This window comes from Pinus tabuliformis, chromosome 8 (genome assembly GCF_031772625.1).
Source record: "Pinus tabuliformis cultivar Carrire ecotype Pingquan chromosome 8, CPIR1, whole genome shotgun sequence".
Classification (NCBI taxonomy): Eukaryota; Viridiplantae; Streptophyta; class Pinopsida; order Pinales; family Pinaceae; genus Pinus; species Pinus tabuliformis.
The window spans coordinates 308,312,925-308,327,991 of NC_142294.1; the positions used below are offsets into that span (position 1 = coordinate 308,312,925).

The 15,067-nt window shown below is 38.4% G+C and overlaps 2 protein-coding genes across 4 annotated transcripts in view; one reads left to right on the plus strand and one right to left on the minus strand.

Moving 5' to 3' along the window:
• Positions 1-15,067, minus strand: part of LOC149235370 (endoribonuclease Dicer homolog 3a-like) — a 421,567-nt gene that overhangs the window by 60,215 nt on the left and 346,285 nt on the right. The gene's annotated exons all lie outside the window — the stretch shown is intronic.
• LOC149235371 (uncharacterized) lies at positions 537-2,715 on the plus strand. Its single transcript, XM_089461371.1, has 2 exons — positions 537-2,440; positions 2,572-2,715. Exon 1 carries the CDS (start codon positions 1,149-1,151, stop codon positions 2,193-2,195), a length of 1,047 nt encoding a protein of 348 aa, XP_089317497.1. The 5' UTR covers positions 537-1,148; the 3' UTR covers positions 2,196-2,440; positions 2,572-2,715.

The following is a 15,067-nucleotide window of genomic DNA, read 5'->3' on the forward strand; positions in this document are numbered from 1 at the left end:
ATTGTGCTGTCACCGCGCGGAGGAGGAGGAGAAGAGGTGAGGGAGAGGAGCTGAAGGGTTTCCGTCGGATTTGGGAGCGAATCGAAGCGTTTTTAAGAGGAATCCAAGCCAAGATCACCAATTTGTCCATAAAAGAGGTATGTAGATTAATTTTTTTTGGTTTTGCTTCTATAAAAACTTTGGTTTTCATTGTTTTTAAAGAATTTTTTGAAATTTTTCATTGATTTGGGATGGGTAATTTGTTATGACTATGAGAACCAATTTTTTATTTTTATTTTCTCATTTTTTTTAAACATTGTTTATTTTTTTTGAATTTTCATTGTTTTTTGGCATTTGGTTGGGTAACTTGGGTTTAGAAATTGGGATTTTGGAAATAATTAGCTTGTAATTTTGCAAATGCTAAATTGTAATTTGTAATTTTGTATTATCATTTATGTAATCCTAAATTCCTATTTCCTAATCCTTATTTTTCCATAGGTTTGCAAATTCAAAATTAAAAAACAAACATGCCAAGGAAATTGGATCCTTTCTGGGAATATGGTGACCCTAAAACTCCGAATGATAGACAAAACTTGTATTGCAAGTTGTGTGGAAAGGAAATATTCGGGGGGGTGTACAGGTTGAAGTTCCACCTTGCACAAATCCCTGGACGTGATGTGGGGCCCTGTCTAAAGACAAATGCTGAAATTATCCAAAAAGCCATGAGAGCATTGGGAGAATTAGAGCACACTAGAGAGGCCAAAGAAGAACTCAAAAGGCAACTAAAAAGGTCAGCTGAAGGAAGTGGGCCAAGTGGCACTGGTTCTACTGCAGCGTCAGTCAATCCGGTAGCTGCATCATCATATTTTGTTCCTCGAACCACACCTGGTTCACAACCAACTATTGGTTCAATGCTAAAAAGAACTGAAAAAGAAAAAGCTGACAAGTTGATGACAAAATTTCTCCTCTAGAGTGATATTCCTTTCAGCATTATAAGGAATAATCCATTTTTCCAACCTACTGTTGATGCTATTGCCAGTGTTGGCCCGGGGTACAAACTCCCTTCTCTTCATGATTTCAGAGGCCGGCTTCTTCAAGATGAAAAGCGTGACTGCACCCAAAGATTGGAGGATTTTAGGGCATCATGGGCACAAACAGGATGCACTGTTATGTCAGATGGTTGGACTAACCAAAAGGGGAGAACCCTTATAAACTTCTTGGTTAGTTGTCCCAAGGGGACTATGTTTATCAAATCTGTTGATGCAACTCATCAAATCAAAGATGCAAGAACTTTATGTGATTTGCTGGATGTGTTTATTTTGGAGGTGGGTGCAGAAAATGTTGTCCAAGTCATAACGGACAATGCTGCAAATTATGTTGCTGCTGGTAGAATGCTTATGGACAGGCATCCTGCTTTATTTTGGACACCTTGTGCTGCCCATTGTATTGATTTGATGTTAGAGGACATTGGGAAAATTCCCTTTGTCAAAGAGGTTGTTGACTCATCAAAAAGCATCACAAAATTTATTTACAATCACACATCTGTGCTTAGCTTGATGAGAAAATGCACCAACAACAAAGAGTTGGTGCGCCCCGCCATTACACGGTTTGCGACGAGTTTCATATCTCTTCAATCCCTCTTGAATTCTATGTGGGATTTGAAGAGAATGTTTCTTTCAGAGGAGTGGCGTGCTTCGTCAATGAGCCGCAAACCAGAAGGAGAGGCCGTCTGCAGACTAGTTTCATACCAGGAAGACTTCTGGGCGGGAGTGCAGGAGGTGTGCGCTGTTACAGAACCTTTGGTAAAGGTTCTTCGGTTGGTTGATGGTGAGAAGCCCGCAATGGGCTATTTGTATGAAGCCATGGACAGGGCCAAAGAAGCCATTCGGTCCTACTATGATGACAAGGGAGATGATGGGTTCCAGAGACAACTCCTTCTATGGAACGTCATTGATGAGCGATGGAACAACACACTCCATCGTCCCATTCATGCTGCTGGGCTTTTCCTGAACCCTGCATTTTCTTATGCATGTGGGTTTAATTTTGATGTTGAGGTCGTGGAAGGATTATTAACCTGTGTCCAGAAGATGGTGAGATCTCCAGAAGAACGTATGGAGATCTCTAGACAAATTGAGCAATATAAGTTGTCAGGTGGCACATTTGGCTTTGAGATGGCTGTCATTGATAGGACGGTTAAAATGCCAGGTATTTTTTAGTTTGTAGTATGTACTTTGTAACTTTGTTTCAAATTTCATTGTTTCTTCAAATTCCATTTTTTTCTTATGTTTATTTAAAATTTTATTTGTAATTTTGTTGTAGACGCATGGTGGAAGATGTATGGTGGCAGAGTACCCCTTTTGCAAAATCTTGCCGTACGCATCCTCAGCCAAACATGCAGCTCCTCGGGATGTGAGCGCAATTGGAGTGTATTTGAAAAAATACACAACAAGAAGCGCAATAGGTTAACACTTAAACATTTAAAATATTGCAAATTTCCAAATAAATTTTTGAATTCATTAAAGTTTTAAACAATATTTTTTTTATAATATTAATTATTAATTATTAATTTATTATTTCATGAACTTTGTACAGGTTGGAGTCCCATAGACTTAATGACATGGTCTATGTCTACTACAATCTTCGATTGTGGGTGAAACAACTAGAGAAGACACCTGATACGGAAGCCATCTCATTGGATGGGATTGACACCACTGCTGAATGGAGGGTTGAGACCGAGAGGCCTCTCATGGATCCCACTGAGGATTGGTTAGTGTAGGATGAGGGGGAGGAGGAGGAGGAGCAGGAGCAGGAGCAGGAGGAGGAGGAGTTGGAGGAGCAGGAGGAGGAGGTGACACCGCCTACCCGGGCTACCCGGGCTACCACTACCACCAGTAGAGGACGTGGTCTCCGTCCACCTCAGCCTCCTGTAGCTGCTACTACTAGTTCTTCAGCTTCTAGAGCACGTCAAACTCCACTGCCATTTCCACCACCACAGGCACCAGCTTCTACATCTAGAGGGAAAGAGAAAGTTGTGCCATTTTCTCGCAAGAGGGGCAGAGGAAATCAATAGGATTAGACTTTCATTTTATTGTATATGACATTATGACATGATGAGATACATTATCATATTTTTTGTTGATATTTTGAGGCTGAGTTGGACTTGGGACTCAGGACTTACTATTCAGGACATGATTCAATGTTATGTGTGATTTTAGCGCTAGAAATGATATTAAACATCTTATATATTAGTTTTTTTATCATATTTATGTGTCAATGTATTTATTTTATGTTGTAGATGGTTTAGATATTAAAAAAATTGAAAAAAAATGAATATTTTTGTGCCAAACGATTTTTTCCCGCTTTTTTCCGATTTTTTCCCGATTTTAACGATTTTTTCCGCTTTTTTCCCGGCGCCGATTAAATCCCGATCGCGATGTGTGCAACACTGATATCAGGTTCTTCTTCATTCCAAGCACATATAGAACATCTGACACTTTCAAGGGAGGTTTAGGTACCCTATCAAATGTCAATGTCCCCACACTGACTGCTCTAACAATATTGTCATCACCAAGTACTACCTCCATATTAGTATCACCCTCTGAAAGCTCTGAGAAGTAGTCTCTAACTCTTGTCATGTGGCAGGAAGCACCACCGTCAACATACCAAATCCTAGAAGATGCTCTGCTAGTAGCAGGGAATGCACACTCCCTTTGAACCTGTATGGCAGGTGACCCTGCCCTAGTGGCTTCACGAGCTATGAACCCAAACCCCCGATCAAAGCTCTCTGAGAAGCTCTCTATCTCTGCAGAAGCTGCCATGGGTTTGTCTTTCCCTTTCTTGTTCTTCTTCTCCAGACACACAACAGCGTAGTGTCCCAACTTTTGACAATTCCAACATTTGACTTTGGAATAGTCCTTCTCCTTGTTCTGCTGTTTGCATGATAAAAATTCTAAAATCTGGAAATGACAATATTTTCTGAAAACACAAATTTAAAGATTTCACAACTGCTGAAATTGCAGAAATAAAACATAGTAAAACTATGACAGCCACAGAAAATAACACAATGATTTTTGGTCAATGTGACCCAGGGAAAACCCCCTACAACTCTTGGGAAAAACTAGTTTGAGAGCTCTTCTTTATTTTTGAAAAATGCTTTTACAGAGAAACTAAAATACACAGTACAAATTACAACTTATCTCGATTTCCTTGCTTGCACTCCACCTCGAAAATTGTGCCAATCAGCAAACAGCCAAAATAGAAATTTTCTAGCAATAGAACAACATTAAATGATGTACGGCCAGCCTCGAAAAACATGCCCAAAACTTGTTGTACAGACTATACGAACTGTACGGATTTCCACAATACGGCTGCCTGGAAATTCATGCCCAAAATAGCCTTGAAATTCGTCCCCTTGCTGTTGTCCCTCTTCCTCGATATTTGTGCCTTTCTCCTGCTGTATGATTTTGCCTTGAGATGCGTGCCAATAAATGTTGCTAACTTGCTACCTAGATTTGCTAAAATGTCTTCTTGCTACTCTCCTTCACTTCCTCACTGCTCAGAAATTTCCTCCTTGCTCTCTCTTCTCTTTCTCTCAAATGCTCATGAAAGAATGAATTGATCTTTCTCTCTTCTCTTCTCCTTTTACTCTCTAAATGACCTTTTGACTGGGTCTTCCCCTAGATAGGCATTTTTCCTTGGCAGAGTGCCTACATCTTATGTCTTGTGTTTTTGTAATCTTCATGCACACATAATTTGGTAATTGCTTGATGACAGATAATATAACAAATAAGTAAAAGAAGCCAACATAATTCACGAGTAATTATCAAGAAAGAAATCTAATCGTAATTCTACTAGCATTGATTTCTCCACATGGTATTAGAGGTAAGGTTGCAGAAGATTGAAGATCACTTCGTTGACTTGAAGGAAATGATTACTTCCTCTATGATAAGAATGGGATTCAATTCTACAGGAAGATGGATCAAGAAGATTGTCTACTACTTATTCAACAATGTCAAAAGTCAAGGGATCTTACTTGCACTTACAGGTTCACTTAATGATGATAATGCATGGATCATTGGCAGTGGAGCATCAAGGCATATGATAGGGGAAAGTAAACAACTACGAACTCTATCTAAGGAACCATCTTCCCATGCAGTGGAATTGGGAGACAACAACAGCTATGTTGTTAGAGGCCTGGGATCAACATCTTTGACGCTGGAGAATGGAGCAAAACTACATCTCAAGAACATATTATATGTTCCAGGTTTGAAAAAGAATTTTCTTTCAATTTCTTGGTTAGAAAATAAAGGGATAGAGTTGCTTTTGTTGATGGAAAGGTCTTGGTTTGGGGAAGAGATTCAAAGTAATGATAAAGCTAGGGTTATTGGAGTTCGTGAAGGAAGTTTGTATAGAGTCATTACACCACCTCCTCAAGCCCTAGTTCATATGGAAATCTCTCCTAATGAGCTATGGCATAAAAGATATGGTAATTTTCACTATAAGGTCATTCCCCTCTTTCACCTATTGTTGCTAACCTTTTTATGGAATATTTCAAGACCAAGGCCTTAGCCTCTGCCCAATTTCGCCCTAAGAAATGGAAGAGGGTTGTTGATGACACTTGCGTCATCTGGCCCCATGGTCGGGAAAATTTGGATCTGTTTCTAGACCACCTTAATTCCCAATCTGAGTCCATCAAGTTCACGATGGAAGTTGAGGTTGACGGATGCCTTCCTTTCCTTGACATTCTCCTTGCTAGAATGGATGATGGTTCTGTTTCTCACCAAGTCTTTCGTAAAAAAACTCACACGAAACAATATCTTCATGCTAGTTCTCATCACTTTCTTGCTCAAAAATTCGACGTTCTCAGCACCCTAGCTACCTGTGCTCTGAGAATCTCTGATGAAAACCACCTAGAGCAGGAGAAATCTCATCTCCTTGAAGTTTTTATAAATAAGGGGTACAATAGAACTCAGAGCTTCAAGGCCTTTCAAAGGGCCTGTAAACAATTTAGAGTTAAAGTTGCTTGTATGGATCCTATCTCCAAGGTTCATCTCCATTCATCCAAGGGACCACTGATAGGATTGCCCATATCCTTAGGCAGAATAATGTTTCCTCTTCGTTCAAACCTCCGAGGACCATTAAAAATTCTCTTGGTTCAGTTAAAGACCCCATCAACCCAAAGGACATGAAAGGCGTTCACCTGATTCCATGTTCCTGTGGCATTCCGTATATTGGAGAAACGGGTCGATCTATAAACCAAAGGATCTGTCAACACGCTGTAGACATAAGACACAATCGGTCCCGCTCATCAGCTCTGGCTGAGCATGCGAGAAAATCCAAACACCATGTCTATATTGAGGAATCTAAAGTCATTGCCATGGTGGATCATTTCCACCTAGCAAGCTTAGGGAGGCTATTGAGATTGAGAGGCATGCTAGGAATCTCAACAAAGATGATGGTTGGAAAATGAGTAAAAGTTAGATTCCGGCCCTCTCCTTATGATCCTCTTGCCTTTCTTCCCCCCTTTTTCATTTTTTTCCTTTTTTCCCCCTTTTATTTATTTATATTATTTTTAACATATTTTAATTCTTTCTCTTTCTCCTTTATTCCTCCCTCCTCTCTGTTTATTTATATCCTATATTATCTCTTTTCTAATTCTTTTTAATTAATATCAAACTTAAGCTCCTATTTTCTTCATTAATATATATAATATAATAATTTAATTCTAAACCTTATTAGGTTTCCTTATTATTTTTAACCCCCTTATGATTTTATGACACTAAATCTATAATACTTATTAATTCCTATCCCTTTGAGATTAATTTGACCCTTGCTCTTAATCTCTTTTCACCTTATTCGTTATTTTAGGGATTATGTTAAAACTAATCATGGTTATTATTTAATATTGCATAACAAAAAAAAAAATCTAGTATCTATAACTTATAGCTTTATTATTATTTAACAAACCCTATTTCTATTAATAGATTATTCTTAACCCCCCTGATTAATATTGCCTAACAACTTTTTCTAGTATCCATTACTTATAGCTTTATTATTATTTAATAAACACTATTTTTATTAAGAATTTTTTTAACATCTATTTTTCAACCATTTAGATTATTTAATAATTTTTAACTAAATTAAATCTATAAATAAATATAAATAAATAAATTATTTACTTATCTAACTAATTTCCAACGGCTAGTTTTCAACTTATAGCTTTATTATTTTTATTAATAATTATTCTTGACCCCGCTGATTAGTTTTCTTATCAATATATTTATTACTATTATTAGTACTCATAACATCTATTTTTCAACCATTTAGATTATTTAATATTTTTTAACTAAATTAAATCTAATAAAAAATATAAATAAATAAATTATCTACTTGTCTAACTAATTTCTAACAGCTAGTTTTCATCAGCTGACCTTGGACCATGATGCATCCTTGCTATTTATACATGAAGGTTGTATGATTTTCTCACCTTGTCCTAAGGATGAACCACATTAATTGGTTCGAAACGTCGACCAAATCCTCATGATGTGATTAATCCGAAAGACATTTAACTATCAAAAAAGATCGCGAAACAAGGGATGCTCTTTGGGAAAACATACGAAGAAAACCATTTTCAAATAGTGAAACAAGGTCTAAAGAAATATTAGACCTCATACATTCTGATGCGTGTGGGCCCATGTCTGGAAAATCACTTGGAGGTCATCATTACTATGTAACATTTATTGATGATCACTCTAGAAAGACATGACTCTACCTTCTCAAGAAAAAGGATGAAGTATTTGAGAAATTCAAAGAGTTTAGATGCGAAGTGAAAACCCTAACCGAAAGAAAAATAAAGACTTTGAGATCTGACAATGGTGTGGAATACACTTCTAAAGAATTGATTGAATTTTGTAAAGAAGCAGGAATTAAGAGGGATATTATTGTTCACTACTATCCCGAACAAAATGGAGTGGTTGAAAGAAAGAATAGTACTATTGAAGAAGGTGTATGAACAATGCTCCTTGATCAAAACTTACCAAAATTGCAGCAATGACAACCGTATATATTCAAAATAGAAGTCCTCATAGAATTCTTGAAAATATGACACCCGAGGAAGAATTCACAAGGAAGAAGCCAAGTGTGGACTATCTCCAAATCTTTTGGAGTCTAACCTACATCCACATTCCAAAGGAAAAACAAAAGAAGTTGGATTCTACAAGCATCAAAGGATCTTCATTGGCTATAGTCTCTACTCAAAATCATATAGAATCTACATCAAGGAAGGGAGACACATTGAAGTAAGCAGGGACATTATATTTGATGAAAATCAAGCCTACAAAAGATCGAAGTATATTCCTATTGATTCTAATGACGAAGATCTACCTATATTTGAAGAAGAAGAAGTACAACCTGACAAGCCCTCTACAATTCAAGAAGAAGAAGAAGGACTAAATGAGCCTATTCAACCTGTGGTCATACTGAATGCTAGAAAGAGGCCAAATTTGTTAAAATCTACTCTTGAAGATGATGAAGGACATGGAGCTGCGAAAGGAACCTTTAGAGAAAGAAAAAGGCCGAAGAGATATTCTGGATATGTTGCATATATGACAAGACTAATTGAAGAAGAACCATCTACATTTGAAGAAGTTGCTCATCAAGAAGTATGGAAGAAAGCTATGCAGGAAGAATATCAATCCATCATGAAGAATGGGGTTTGGGAAATCGTTCCTAGACCTAGTGACAAATTGGTTGTCACCTCAAAATGGATCTACAAGATCAAACATGTTGTTGATGGAAGCATAGATAAATACAAGGCCAAATTTGTTGCAAGGGGTTTCTCTCAAAAGGAAGGCATAGATTATGAAGAAACCTTTGCACCCACTGCAAGGTATACTACCATTAGATCTTTGGTTTCGTTGGTTGCTACAATGGGATGGAATATCCATCAAATGGACGTGAAGACAACATTTCTAAATGGGACCATCGATGAGGAAGTATACATTGAGCAACCCGAAGGCTTTGAGGTAAATGGCAAAGATACTCATGTTTGTAGACTCAAGAATGACGTATATGGTTTGAAGCAAGCTCCTAGGGCATGGTATACAAAAGTGGATGCACACCTTCTAAGAATTAGGTTCATGAAGAGTTCCGCTGATCCAAATCTCTACATCAAGGTTGTGAATAATGAGCCAGTCATTATTCTATTGTATGTGGATGATCTATTCATTACAGGTGTGGAGAGAAGAATACAAGAATGCAAGAATATGCTGGCAGCTAAATTTGAGATGAAGGATCTAGGACTGATGCACTATTACCTAGGTCTGGAAGTATGGCAAAATCCTGGGGAGATATATTTGGGGCAAGGAAAGTATATCATCAAGTTGTTGCAAAAATTTGGGATGATGGATTCCAAGCCCATGACTACTCCTATGATCACCAATCTCAAGAAGTTGAGGAGTTCCAACTCAAGTCTCATGGATCCTACCTCCCATCATCAGTTGGTAGGTTCTTTGATGTATCTAGTAAATAGTAAATACTAGGCCGGATATATTCTTTACTATAGACATCCTCAGTCAGTTTCAATTGGAGCCTCATCATGATCACTAGATAACTACCAAGCATATATTGATATATCTTCGTGGCACGATACATCACTGCCTAAAGTACAATAGCGAGGAAGTCAAGTTGATTGGCTTCACAAATTTTGATTGGGGTGGCAGTGAGACGGGTGGAAGAAGCACTACAGGTTGATGCTTTAGTTTGGGATCTGCCATGATCTCATGGATGAGTAAAAAGCAAGATCCCATTGCTTTGAGTAGTGCTGAAGCAAAGTACATGGCTGCATGTGAAGTAGGAAAGGAGGTTGTATGGTTGAGGAAGCTTCTGACAGATTTGTTTGATAAGCCTCTGGATCCTACTATGATAAATTGTGATAATCAAAGTTGTATCAAGATGTTTGGAGATCCTGTGTTTCATGCTAAGACGAAGCATATCAACAATAAGTTCCACTATATTAGGAACTTGGTGTAGGATGGGATCGTGAAGCTACAGTATGCCCCGGCAGACGATCAGATAGCTGATATACTAACAAAGTCTCTTCCTAATAAGAAGTTTGAATATCTTAGAAACATGCTTGGTTTAGTTGATGTTGCTGATTTTGTTGATAATGATAAAGGTTCGAAAGAGATTTGTTGAGGCGTTGTTTGTGAGAAACATTGTCTAGGAGGACATTTGGCTGGCACTATGTGTTGATGTCTAGTTCCCGAAGTAGGGAGGGTGGCGTTGGTCATGGAGCTCTGACTTCGGATACGCACCTAGATCCCTAGGTTGATGGTTAGCAAGTAAGCTTCATGGTACCTAGAGAGGCTGAAAGCTTTAGTCCATCTTAGTCCCACTTGGATAGATTTCCCTAGTCAGGAATCTAGTCCGTGGCATTGCAGTGCCTAAATTTTTGAGAGACCTTGGATAGATTGCCCTGGTCGGGATTCTAGTCCATGGCATTGCGGTGCCTAAACTCCTCATAGTTCATATAGTTGAAATCTTTCGTATGAATACCTCCCTAGTTAAGAGAGAGTGTTGAAAAATGTAACTAGGTTAGATCTTCATAAAATGTATTTTGTCAAAAGAATTTTTATTATTGGTATTTTGATTATTAAAGCATGGGTTTCATGCTTGGGTCATCTTTTTATTAGTCAAAATCCCCATTGTGGACTCCTAGGTTTAATAAAGAGTCATTGTTTATTGTATGAGACCCTTTAATGGGCTTTTGAACAAGGTAAAAAGAATTACTTTTTAGTCAAAGATGAATTATGTAACCTCCACACCAAGTCGGCCTCAAGTAAGGCAATTTGACCTCATTGGAGAGCTATATATACAAGGCAGTTCAAATTCATTTCAGTATCTCACTCTCTCACACATAGTTCGATATCTGAAGCTGGAAGCTGGGAAAAAGTGCAAAGGTGAAGAAGGAGGCTAAAAAGAGTGCAAGTTTGGTCAAGAAGGAAGGGAAGGAAAAATCGAAGGTTTGGTATCTCTCTCTCTCATGTCAGCTAGTTTAGGAGATCAAAGTCTCCTTGTCAAAGTCAAAGTTGTTGTTGATGCTACAAGTTGCCAAGTCGAAGTTACTAGGGTCGAAGCGTTGCTGCTAATAGGTCGAAGGTTGGATCAAAGTAGGAGAGGTTGGCTTGGTGTGGAGGAGGTCTGAGTCTAGGTCGAAGAGTTTAAAGGAAAACCACTGAAGGAAGAGATTTTTGACTGGGGTTTCCCCTAGATAGGGGTTTTGCCTTGGCAGAGAGCCTACATCTTGCGTCTTGTGTTTTTGTGATCTTCGTGCACACATAATTTAGTAATTGCTTGATGAAAGATAATATAACAAATAAGTAAAAGAAGCCAACATAATTCACAAGTAATTATCAAGAAAGAGAAATCTAACCCTAATACTACTAGCATTGATTTCTCAACAATATTTATTTTGGTGAAAATTGCAGTTGGGAATTATTCATTGTTCGCTGTAGCAAATAATCTACTAATTAATTTACAGTTAGAAGAATAATTTCCAGTTGCTACAATATTTGAAATTTTCACATGGTATCAGAGCAAATTTGACATACGAAAAGCTTAAAAGCAAAAAAAGAAAATTTCAATGTTCAAATGGAGTAGCAGGCCGAAATTTTTAGGGGCAGCGCAATGTCTAGCCAGGCAGTGTGAAATTCTAGACAGAGGGTTCAATTTTCAGTTGCAGGGTGGTAGAAAATTCGTCTTATCCTGATAAGCGATTCTAGTAGGCAGAAAGAGCAGCAACAAAATCGTATTTTCACTGAGTAGATTTCTTGTCTGCGCACATAAGGGTTTTGCAGCAAATTTGCTAGCGCAGAATCAACGCTAGTGGAAGAGAAAGTGCACACATAGAAGGAATTTCTCTCATAGGGTTTCTAGTTTAGAAATCCAAATTTCTAGATGCAGCCGACAGTAGCTGCAAGCAGATTTTATCACTCCAAAAGCAAGTGTGAATAGCAAAATCAAGAATTGAGCACGAGAAAGAGGGAGATTGCCATTCTAGGTTTAGAGATGGCCACAACAGGGCTTAGAGATCAAGATAGGTTGGAGGGAGCTTCCAACTATGTCATCTAGAATGTCAAGATGTCCTTCCTATTAGATGAGCATGACCTGAAAGCCTTTGCAGAGAGTGTTGTGGTAGTACTGACCGATGCAGATCAACTGAAAGAGTACAAGAAAGAAATGGCTGAGCATGACCTGAAAGCCTTTGCAGAGAGTGTTGTGGTAGTACTGACCGATGCAGATCAACTGAAAGAGTACAAGAAAGAAATGGGCAAGGCGAAGCATATGATCTTGGATGGAGTCTGGGACCATATAGTCTCAATCTCACATATAACTAGCAAGAACACCACCAAGGAAAAGTGGGATGCTCTCGCACAGCTATATCAAAATCCTTCCAAGCAACGAAAGATGTTCCTGAAAGAGAAGCTGAGAAACATCAATATGTATAAGGGAGAAGGCATTGATCCCTTTCTCACTAGAATTCAAGAAATTTGGGATGGGAGAGGCACCTCAAGACAGAGCTTGTGCATTTGGCACTGAACAATGTCTTAGAGGATTAGGAGATCTTCGTCTAAGGCATCTAGGGATGAGATACTCTACCTAGGTAGGACAAGATGTGGTCAAACCTACAGTGGGAGGAGATGAGGCAAGCACTTGCCAAGATCTCCATCAACAAAAGCAGCAATAAGGGATCAATAGGTGAGAAGGAGGAAGATAATGTGGCCCTTGCATTAAAGGGTCCCAGTCAGGGACAGGGTACACAAGGAGAAAAGAAGAAAAAGAAGGACCTATCTAAGGTCAAGTGCTTCAGGTGTGGAAAATTTGGCCACTACAGTACTCAGTGTCCTCAAAGACAGAAGGATAAGCAGGAGAACTAGGACCAGGCTACAACATCTGCTGAGATAGACAAATTGTCCTCCAAGTTGGAGTAAGGTTTTGCCATGTTTGCGCTTTACCTCTAGGAGTGAGGTGGGGCAATATGGAACTATAGTCCCAGAGTTGCACAGAAGTTTGGGCAGGATCTATTGACGTGAGCATCAATTAGTGTTTTCTCATGGTTCATTACTTTTGAAGAATGTAACTAGCTTCGGTCTTCATAATTGTACTTGTCAAATGAAAATTTATTATTAAAGAAAATGACTTATTAAAGCATGGGTTTCATGCTTGGGTCAATTTTTCCTAGGTCAAAGCCTCCATCGAAGGCTTCTAGGTTTTGACTTGAGTCATCAGGGTCATTGTCATTTTTATTAGACCCTTCTTGGGCTTTTGTATCCTGTAAAGAGAATAATTTTTTAATCAAAAAGGTAATTTGTCACCTCCACACCAAGTCGGCCCCGTCCCCATGAAGTCGGCCTACATTAGGGAAATTCGACCCAACAAAAATGCTACATAAGGAGAGGCAATTCAACCTATTTGACACACTCACTCAACAAGTTCGATCTACAAGAAAGAGAAACAAAAAAAGAGTGTGAAGAAGCTCGAGAAGGACAAAATTTGCTAGGAAGACCTATATCAAATTTTTGGGCTATCTATCTCTCACATGTGCGAAAGTTCTAGGTAGTTGCTAGGGACGAAAATTTGTGTCTACTACAGGTCCGAAAATCTGTTGTTAGGGGTCGAAGTTCTGCTGCTGGGGGGCAGAAATTCTAGATTGAAGTTGCTATTGGGAGGCTATCTCTTGGAGTATTCTATCAAGATCATTTGTTGCAAGGAAGGGTTGACTTGGTGGTTGGAGGAGGTCTTTGTCTAGATCTAAGCACTCTGGAAGTGTCTCATCTTGATTTGAATCTACTGAAGGAAGAGTTCTTGACTCGGTTTTCCCCTTGTAGGGGTTTTTCCCTAACTAAGTGCCTACATCTTATGTCTCTTATTCTTTTGATCTTCATATACATATGATTTGGTAATTGCTTGATGAAAGGTTAACAAATTAAGAAGTAAAAGAAGCCAACATAATTCTCAAGTAATTATCAAGAAAGAGGAATCAAACCCTAATTCACATAAGCATTGATTTCTCAACATGGTATCAAAGCTAAAGTCGAAGAAGGTTGGAGATCACTTTTTTGGCTTGAAAGTATAAGTTACTCCCTCTATGACAAGTTACTTGAAGATGGGATTCAATATAATAACTATTGTAGGATGTTGGATTGGAAGGATCATCTACAACCTATCTAGGAGAGTCAAGAGTGAAGGATTCTTGGTTGCACTTACAGGTACCCTTGATGATGACAATGCATGGATCATTGATAGTGGAGCATCAAGACATATGACGGGAGAAAGTGGACAACTTCATACTCTATCAAAGGAACCATCATCTCATGCAGTGGAGCTAGGAGACAACAACAATTATGCAGTCAAGGGCCTTGGATCTACATCATTGAAGTTGGAAAGTGGAGAAAAGCTACACCTCAACAATATACTCTATGTCCCAGGTTTGAAAAAGAATTTACTTTCAATTTCTTGTTTAGAAGATAAAGGAGATAGGGTTTCCTTTGTAGATGGTAAAGTTTTGGTTTGGGGAAAAGATTCAAGTATTGAAAAAGAGAAAGTTATTGGAGTTCATGAAGGAAGGCTATATAGAGTTATAACACCATCTCCTCAAGCCCTAGTTCACATGGAGATCAATCCTATTGAACTTTGGCATAAAAGATATGGGCATATTCATTACAAGATAATACCCTCACTTAGTCAAATGGTAAAGGGCATCCCTAACATCAAGGAAGATCGCGAAGGAGTATGTAAGGGATGTGCTTTGGGAAAGAATACGAGGAAACCTTTCACAAGCAGTGACACAAGGTCTAAGGAAATATTAGATCTCATTCATTATGATGTGTGGGGGCCAATTTCTAACAAATCTCTTAGAGGCCATATGTATTATGTGACCTTCATTGATGATCATTCTAGAAAGACCATGGCTCTATCTTCTCAAAACAAAAGACGAAGTATTTGAAAAGTTCAAGGAATTTGGATCTGAAGTGGAGAACCTAACCAAAAGAAAGATAAAAACTTTGAGATCCAACAATGGCGGGGAATA

Coding starts and splice junctions, on each gene's coding strand:
- LOC149235371 (XM_089461371.1), top strand. CDS start 1,149: ATGTCAGATGGTTGGACTAACCAAAAGGGGAGAACCCTTATAAACTTC.